At 36.0% G+C, this 9,621-nt stretch overlaps 1 protein-coding gene across 1 annotated transcript in view; it reads left to right on the top strand.

The window, feature by feature from the left end:
* The window catches only part of LOC107750482 (protein FAM189A1), a 115,087-nt gene that overhangs the window by 46,541 nt on the left and 58,925 nt on the right, over positions 1 to 9,621 (top strand). Inside the window, exon 2 of the mRNA XM_016565851.1 lies at positions 2,945 to 3,001. Within this exon, the coding sequence (XP_016421337.1) occupies positions 2,945 to 3,001 (57 nt within the window). The remainder of the gene's footprint in view (positions 1 to 2,944; positions 3,002 to 9,621) is intronic.

Below are 9,621 nucleotides of genomic sequence, written 5' to 3'. Positions count from 1 at the left end.
GAGTATGGGTCACCATACTTGGCCACATGTCACGTCACTTTTCACTTTTTCACTTTTCACTCAACAATATTACAGCGAGAATAAAAGTTACTCCTTCTTTCTTTGCGTTAACATTTGGGCGGCGTTATGCAAATTTTCCCAGATCGTGACGTAGGTATGTGGGGGCGTGTTAGAACGAGCCGGTTTAGGTAGGTGTGGCTGACTCTTAACTTTTATAAAGAATATCTCTTTGGATTTGAGACTTTAGTCTTTGCAACTTTACAGATCTTCTTTATGCACCAAGAGCTTGTAACACTCCAAAGAGAAAGGAAAAATTGAAATTGCATCATATGACCCCTTTAAAAAAAAAAAGCCAAATATCGGCCGATATATAGGCCTTGGCGATATATCGGTCGACCACTAGTTTGTACAGTATAAAAACCATTACGCCTATGGAGAGTCCCCGTAAACCACAAATGCAAGTATGTGTGTGTGTGTGTGTGGGTGTATCTGACAGTATCTGTGGCATGCTGTCATTTACCACAGACAAACATTCTGACTCATCCCTCGGTACATAAATTTACATTTTTATAATCCCTGAGTCAGATAAAGGTAAACATATTTGGGTGATGGAGGGCCTGTATTATTTATAATACGCCTTCCTGTAGCTCAAACTGTAGAGCATGCCACTAGCAGGTCATTAGTTCGATTCCCAAGAACTGATAAAATGTGTACATTTAATTGAATGTAAGTCACCTTTAGATAAAAGCGTCTGCCAAATGCATAAATGTAAATGTAACTATCAGAAGAACAGCAGCAATAATCACCCTCAAAAACTTTACTACCATTATATATTAATATAATATACAATATAATAAAAAATAAGTATGAATTCACCCCTTTAAATTAGATTTTAACTTCTGTTACATGATGAGATAGGACATTGTGACTAGATAATATTTAGAAATGTCCATTTATTTAATCATTTATTTAAAAGAAATTATGATTAAAGTTGTGATGTAGCACCGTCTCTTTTCTCCACTGTTATTGCAAAAGAAAAGCTGATATTGGATGGAGGCAGATCTGAATGTAAGCTTGCAGTCGATTGTAAGAAAGGGGCGAAGTTAAACTGAAATATGTGATTGAAAAAGTCTGGCATACAGTACATCACCCAGAGAAGTCTGTTATTTTGCCCGAAGATTGAGTTATGACATTTTGATAAAAAAATTACATAGTCAAAAAAAGCAATATTGTTCACAAAATATTCATAAAATAGATTTTATGAAATGAATGTTTATAAAAATAGACATTTACAGGCTCAAGAAAATCATGGATAAATTGTTTGCATTAAGTTCATTGAGATGCATTTATAAAATAGATGATGAATTTCAATTTCATTCGACTTTAAGTGTATATACATCAGCAGGCAATATTGTGTCATTTTTAAAGTAGACACTGAATAGAATAGCCCCAAAAGATCTTTCAGCCAATAGAATCGTTTAGGTGCCCAAAGGGGGATGTGATTTTGCCAGGGAATAGGATTTTGCACAACGCCTGAATATTCCTTTCAGTGAGCTCTTTTGTGCTGCTGATCTTTCCACACACACACACACACACACACACACACACCAGCCAGGCCTTTCCTCCCTTTCAATTTTATCTTTAACTGACTCTTTCTCAGCATCTTTTTTCCTCACTCTTGGTTTAGTTTTCTCCCTCTCTTTCTCCCTCTCAATTGCTACTGAAAGAGGATCAATAATTCAAGAGAGCAAATACAATGTGAACCGTTTCTCACATCATCTCTCTGAACATGTCATACTCTCTCTCTCGCTCTCTCTCTCATAAAACATAGTCTTATGTCATACTTGTTACAGAAATGTATTTGTGCTGAAGTAATGTCTTAATAATGGCCCACGCATAATTTCTGTAAATGCAGTGGATTTAATGTATGTAGTGTGTTTTATGTTTTGCTATCGTTGCTGCACTAATATAATGTTTGTTATTTTGGTGATTTTTTAAATTTATTTATTTATTTAGACCTGGCCAGACCAATTAGCAGACCAAATCATGGTTAACAAGACCTTGCAAAAGCTTTCTCTTTGAATTTTTTTCATTGCTTTTATTTTCTTTTTGAATCACACATTGATCCTGTTTCTTTGTTTTTCTGCACTTTTCCTTTATGTTGGCGCTTGTTAATCCCATAGCTGTGTGTGATTGCACACGATAGCATAATCCTATAATCTTCAGATCGATCGACGACTCAGTCTCACTGATCTCTTTTTCTCTTTTGCCAGCAAACACATTTCAGTGACTGAGAAATAGTCAGCATGCACTCTACTCGGCATTCACCTCCTTCTACATATGGAGCACTATATGTACCTAAGCGTTTTAATTCCATCTGGAGCATTATTCATAACCTGAATTTACATTCTAAACTGCTGACAGCATCAGCTTCATTGCTAACATTTCATTCCCATTGCATATTGCATTTAATGCTCTGCTCCTGTTGGTTTATGCGAGATGGCACTGTTATTGTAGCACAGCGTTGAGGTCCCATGGGTAAAAAGTGTGAATGAGGGAGAGAGGCCTGCTGGACTTGAGAGGTTAAAGGGTGAAAGAGCATGAGAGAGAGAGACTGCCTCGGAGTGGAGTGCTGCTGGTTAATGAAGGGTGAAGGAGAAAAAGACAGAACAGAAAGAAAGAACAAGTACTGCGGAGAATATAAAAGTGTTCATGTTATCGCAAGTTTTTTTAACATCTCTATATCAGCAGAATTCCCCCTGCCATCCTGATGACCGCATTATTCCTTGCACATTAAATATTGATAAATTCACCTGTGATGGAGCTCAGTTCTTTCTGTAATGCTTGAGATGTGATTTTGTTTGGCAGTGTTGGTGTTGAACTGGCCCAGTGAGACATGCAGCTCTGTTCTTTAGTCTAAAAAACTGTTTTCTTTCGGTTTCAGGTGCTTTTGTCTGGACTGATCGGAGTGGTGTCATGGAAAAGGCCCCTTTCTTTGGTGGTAAGAAATGAAGTATAGTATACTAATAAGCATGTGGTGTTTTTTTCATGTATGTGCGCACGTCCCCCCAAATATTCATCATATTTGTTCAATTGATATGGGATTTTTAATGGTTCATTCTACCCATGCAAACTATTAAAATTCTGGTGCAGTGTGATTTATTCCTGTGATGGGTCTTCTTCAGTGTCACATGATCCTTTAGAAATCATTTTAATATTTATTAAAATTAGTTTGTCTAAATAAATTATTAAACAGATAAAAAACTGAAAAGTTTTTTTTTTACAGTATGGAGAATGGATAATAATTTTGAGATTGGTTAAAGATTAGATTCAACAGTGTTGTTAAATTATTAGTGTTTTTAAAGATTAGCCTTAACTCAGCATTAGATGATGGCAAAGGCATTCTAAATGTAAAAATAGAGGAAATTAACATGTGCAATCAAATACTGATACAAATCTAATATTGGCCAATACTGTAATAGATATATTGTGCATCCTCAGTTCATTCTTAAATTATAATGTTTAGCAACCCCCTAGATGTGAATATATACATCTTTTGGGATTCATAAACCATTTCTATGTTCAACTTTAGTGATTTGTTTCTTCCATTTGTAATATACCATTACCAGTACGTGACATGCACATGTATGTTTGTATTTATATAGGCTAATTTTCCTCTTTGCCCTCTGCCCTGCCTGAGTTTTGCAGCGGATTTGTTCGGTTGTGTGATGCTAAGGAATTATCACAGTGAGCACTATCAGGAAGGAGCTGGAGGGCTTCTGATTGCCTGTCATGTAGTGTTCTGTAGACAGTGTGAACGTCTGAGCTGAGCATGCACAGATCCAGCCTGGCAGTCAGTAGAATGGGATGTAAAGTATATGCATTGGGTTGTGCTCTGTTCAGCCAGCCGTTCTGCTCATGCATAATTGCAGCAGGGATTGGGCACGCTGGCTGAATTTTTCATGCCCCTTGTTCTGTGGGATCGACTGGCTCCGGAGGGAGCATTAACGGAGAACATACAAGTTTACAGATTGCAAAATGAGTGGGATGTTGTTAAATCCATACCCTGACACAAAATCACACACGTAAGACAAATGCATACACACATAGACAATGCTCTCAGTGGTTCACGCAATGGCAGACACAGCTCTGTATGTTAAAAGGAGAGTTCAGCCGAAAATAATCTTTTACTCACCCTCATGTCATTAGAAATGATTTTCTGTCTTCCATAGACCACAAAAGAAGATGTTAAGTAAGATGTTCATGCTGCTCTTTTCCTTTCAGTGAAAGTGAATGGTGACCAGGGGGTGTCAAGCTCCAAAAAACAAAACAAAACAAACAAAAAAACGCCATAACAGTGGTCCATATGACTTGTGCACTGCATTTCTATTTTAAATTGTAATTCACTGAAAATCTTCCGTTCTATTGTAGATCTCAAATGTCATGTCATTAACGATGTTGTATGGAAAAGAATAGGATGGTGTGCATTTTATGTAAAAAGAAAAAAAGACAGATGTTTTATTTTGTGGTGAACTATACCTTTAACTAACCTTTGAACAGCTTTTTTTTTTCACCATATCATCAACACTGCCAGCACTGCTCTGATTCAGACTAAACATTCTTGTCTGCCTCTAGAAATCAAAGAAGTGTTTACAAAGGGTTGGAGCAAAATATTAACTCTGCTTAGATGTGATGCATTATTATTTTAAACCATTTGAGATTTGGAAAAAAAAGCTGAAAATATACCAATATTGGTGTTTTTACTATTTGGATGTGGCATGTTTTGCTGTTGTCCTGACTTGTTCTTCTAAGCCTGATGATTATGCCCTTTATATTTGAGCTTATTTCAACTTATTTCCTCTGTTGTATTATTTGTATAGTAGTCACATAATGTCATATTTCTCCTCATCTCTGGACTATCACTCTGGGGAGATCTCATTAGATGATTATCTTTCTCTCACTCTATCAGTCTCTTTTTCTCTCTTTCTCTGTATGATCCCCTTTATCTCTCTGGCTCTCGCTCTCTCTCAGATGTAGTACACAAGTCTAGATCAAAGAATGAGATGAGTTACAGCATGAGATGTCTCTCTGTGGGATTCAGGTATACACTGCATTTTACGGCTGAGATGAAGTATTGTAGTTTAGCAGCAGACCCCAGACCCCATCATTACGAGGGAATGGACTCTTGAGTAGTTTGTTGTTTATCTGCACAAATGATTTCCTCACACACACACTGTGCACATGCATGGAATCCTCTGGAAATCATCCTCACATTCCAGGCTTTACTTCAAAATGCCTGGGCATTTGACTAAATTGCCTCTACTGTTAATGTACCTAAACACTTTGCACACGTATGCTATCTTGCAGTCCAGGAAATGTAGAAGTGGTCTGATGGACAGGTCTTGTAAAGGGATTAAGACCGGCTGACATCCAGAGGAATCCCTCCCAGCTGTAGCCTATTACAGCACTGAAAGCAAAGAAGTGTACAGGACTGACAAGTATGCCATCTGGAGTGTTTTCTCTTGACTTCAGGGAATGTCATTGAACTTGATCTCAGGGGATCGCCGATCAGCCGGTGAATTCCACAGTCTTTCCTCGTGGTGGCAAGTGTCTCCATTCACATGGGCCAGCGATGATGACTGAGTTATCAATAGGGCTCTGTCCATTCAGTCCCGTAACACGGGAAAGCATGGCACAGTTGAACGCTGTCAAGGTAGAGAAAGATTGATGAGGCTGTCCTCCTGCGTACCTAGCAGAGGGGGGAATTAATCAGCTTTTAAAGGTGTCTGACAGAGAGGGAGGGAGCAGGTGAGTAGCCACATTAATTTATTGCGGAAATGAAAATGGCAGGAGAACGCAGTATTCACATTGACGGAGGTTTAATAAACAGTCTCGTCTTCGACACAGTATGGCGCAGCAGGACAGCAGCTAGTCAGAGATTTCTCACACCAATGAAAAGATGACCTTGAATGAAAAACAGGATGAATGAACTTGAAAGGACATTGACTGACATTCATTCTCATGTGTGCAGTCCTGTAGTCTGCATTGACAAGTCTTTGTTATCTGAAAGAGTATTTAAGATATAGTGGCATTAAACCAATATTTTCTGAATAATCTACAGAGAAATGCTGGCTAAATGACGTACAAAGCCATGAAAACAGCAAAGCAGCCCTTGAATGGATCTATGACTTTGCACAGATGTGCAACAATAATGATCGCCATAAAACTGTGGTTAAAGTGAACCCGGATCCCGGTTCATGAATTATTAAAGCTTGTTTGTGTCCTGTTTGTCTGAATTGATTTAGATTAATTTTGTGTGTTTGGAGGGTAAGAATGACGCACTATTGGGACTGAAGGCATGTAGAGAGGCCCAGCTCTGCTCCTCATCAATTATTCGTTTTCATTAGGGCTGTAAATATATGCTTTTTTTCTCTAAATGTCTAAGTGAATTGTAAAATTTGGTCATAATTAGATTAAATTTGATTCCTTTGGTACGGTTCATTTTTCAAAGTATGCTGAAAAAAATAATAATGGGACAAAATGTACACTATTTAAATGCATCTACACCAGAAATATCTGGATTTGGTGGATTTTTACAATTGAAGAAATATAATGGTATAATGTGTAACAGTACACGTATTCGTACCGAAAAGTTTCGGTATGGGTCTTTTGGTTCGTACGCTTGTGTACCAAACAAATACAGAGCGGGTTTAACCACTGCATGAGTGGAACTTCATTAGAAAGTTAAAACTTAATTCTTTTGATAAGAAACAAAGTTTCATTTTTCAAATTCTGTCCATTTTATCAAGAAATTCAAACAATAAATGCTTATGCGTTTTGACGCTCTTTGATGTGGTGCCACAGATCGCTGTATAAACGCCTCAGAGTGAGCGCAATCACCCCCTTCTCTTTACTATAGTTTTAACGAGAAATAAACATTAATGAACATCTCATGTAATCGCTCAATCAGTGTTTTAACCATGGAAAGACCTCAGTAAAACATCTTGTAAACAAAATGTCATGTAGCATTTCATTTACCTCAGGCAAGTCGTCAGTGTCCACAGCTGCAATTAGTTCACTAGAAAAATGAAGAGCATTTCGCGAAATATTAGACTATACTCATTATATTTTACTTTAACTGTTAGTAATGTCTTAATTATTTAATGTATGTATAAATCTCTTATGAAACAAGTTATGACAGCCACCATGTAAATGAATATAGTTCAGCAACAAATAGTAATTTAATAGTAATATTATAATTTAGAAGCTAATTTAAAAACTGCATTATGCATGTTTGCATAAAATTTTAATTTGAGTATTGATTATTATATAAAAGTAAATAGTAGGCCTAATTGAATTTAAGTTTGGGCTTTGTTGTTAATTGTAACCTTATAGTAATGTAAAAGGGCTCACGGCAATTTAGAGCAGAAGCTGACGTAGATTTTTGTCCCTAAGAAAATTTTAATTGTAATTAAATTTATTTAAAGAGCAATTTGTTCAGTAAATCATTGTTTAATATAAAAAAGCAATTTTAGGCTTAATTTTTGAAGAATTGCAAGGGTTTAAAAGTAATGTGTAAATCATCCTCACTCTGCTTTTTTGCTAGTATGATAATAGAAGCAGCTGCACACAAATGTGCTTTAGAGAATTCAAAGCATGAATTTCCTAATGTAGGATTACAGGAAGTAATAAATCTAGTCTCCATCTGATGCAACGCAGTATAGACTGATATCTTCAAGAAGCCGTGAACGTTTATGTGAGGCCAGTTATGTATGAGGTCAATGAAATTGAATGTATGTACGTATGTATGTATATAGACCTCAAATACTGACTGCTGAGAGGAACATCTTTTTCTCTTTTGAAATGACTTTTCGTTGCTGTTTTTCCCATGTTCCTCTCTGCTTTTGCATTCATTAACCTTTCCACTGACAGATTCCAGGCACATACGTGCGTCTGTCTGAGAACCATGTGATTAATCTGATGCCTATGGGCCGCTCTGAGACTGCCGTGATATTACTTTCAGAACGACTTCAACCGCTCTCAACTCCTCATGACCCTTATGATATTTACCCTGCACCACACATATGCTGTACCCCTAAACATTCCTTTAATATTTCCCACAATCTTCCTCAAGGGCATGCGTAGAGTTTTAGCTGCTTCCCTCCTGCTGGTCCAGTTGACTAGGTTGAAAATTATTTGCTTTTTCTGACTGTTAATCTGAGTTCCTGTCTTTTGTTTGGAGACTTACCTGTCAGTGTGAGACTTGGGGATTCAATAAGCTCTTTTATATTTCAGTCTGATATTGTTTCAGATGTTTTGAGAACTGAACCTGAGGTCCTGGATTAATATTTTATAGTGTTTGGGGTTGTTGTAAGGATGAGTTCTATGGAGCGCTGCCAGAGAGTGTGTGTTTTGTTTGCATATATGTCCCAGGAGTGGAGTGTTTCCTGGTAGAGTGAGTTTGTTCAGTTTCTGAGCTACTCTTTCTCTGGCTTCGCTCTGTCAGTGTATTGCTGGAGTTCAGGATTATGTTATCCTGAGGGAGGAGAACAAGTGCCCTAAAGTGTATCCCATTATTGACTGTGTACACCGGTAGTTTTCAAACTGTTGTAGGTAACAGAACCCTAGAAATTTACAAAAATATAAATGATATTCAAATTCATATCTAATTTGCAATGAATCTATCATGCTAAGCCAGGCTGCATTTATTTAATAAAAATACAGTAAAATTTATATTATTGTAAAATATTATTACACTTTAAAAGAATTGGTGCAATATATATTGAATATATTTCAAAAATCCTGAGATGGCAAAGCTGAATTTTCAGCAGCATATGCCTTCAGTTTCACATAAACCAGAGGCAGACAGTAGTGAAGTATTTTTACTTTACTCAAGTAAATTTTAAAAGTATCTGTAGTTTATCAGAGTGTTTTTCTTTGAAAAACTTTTACTTCACTACATTTCAAAGCATAATATCATACTTTTTACTGCACTACATTTCATAAATAAAAGTTGTTGTTTGTTTTAACTTTAAGAATATTAAAAATGTAGTACTTTCTTGTACTCAAGTAAATCTTTGAATTACTTTTACTTGAGTAAACGTAAGAAAGTAATAGATTTCTAATGTAATTAAGTATTAAATGATATTTACAGTAATATGAAACGTAGTGCAGTAAAAAGGACAATATTATGCTTTGGAATGTTGTGAAGTAAAATTTTCTAAAGAAAAACACACTGATAAAGTACAGACACTTGAAAAGTACTTTTAAAGCAGAGTAAAAATACCGCCTCTGCATAAAACAGACATCATTCTAATATGCTGATTTGGTCCATATTAAAAATATGTCTTATAATTTTCAGTGTTGAAAACTGTTGTCTGCGCTGATTGATTGATTGATTGATTGATTTTTTTTGTGTGTGGAAACCATGATACATTATTTCAGGATTCTTTGATGACTAGAAAGTTCAAAAGAACATAATTTATTTGATATGAACATTTATATATCACTGTCAATTTTGATCAATTTAATGAAAGAAGAACTCTTAATTTATTTTAAACATATTTTTATTATATATATATATATATATATATAAAAATATAAATTTTTTTGTGTGTTAGT

Source organism: Sinocyclocheilus rhinocerous, unplaced genomic scaffold (genome assembly GCF_001515625.1).
Source record: "Sinocyclocheilus rhinocerous isolate Xijiao unplaced genomic scaffold, SAMN03320098_v1.1 scaffold19, whole genome shotgun sequence".
Taxonomy (NCBI): domain Eukaryota; kingdom Metazoa; phylum Chordata; class Actinopteri; order Cypriniformes; family Cyprinidae; genus Sinocyclocheilus; species Sinocyclocheilus rhinocerous.
This window is presented reverse-complemented; position numbering and strand designations above follow the sequence as displayed.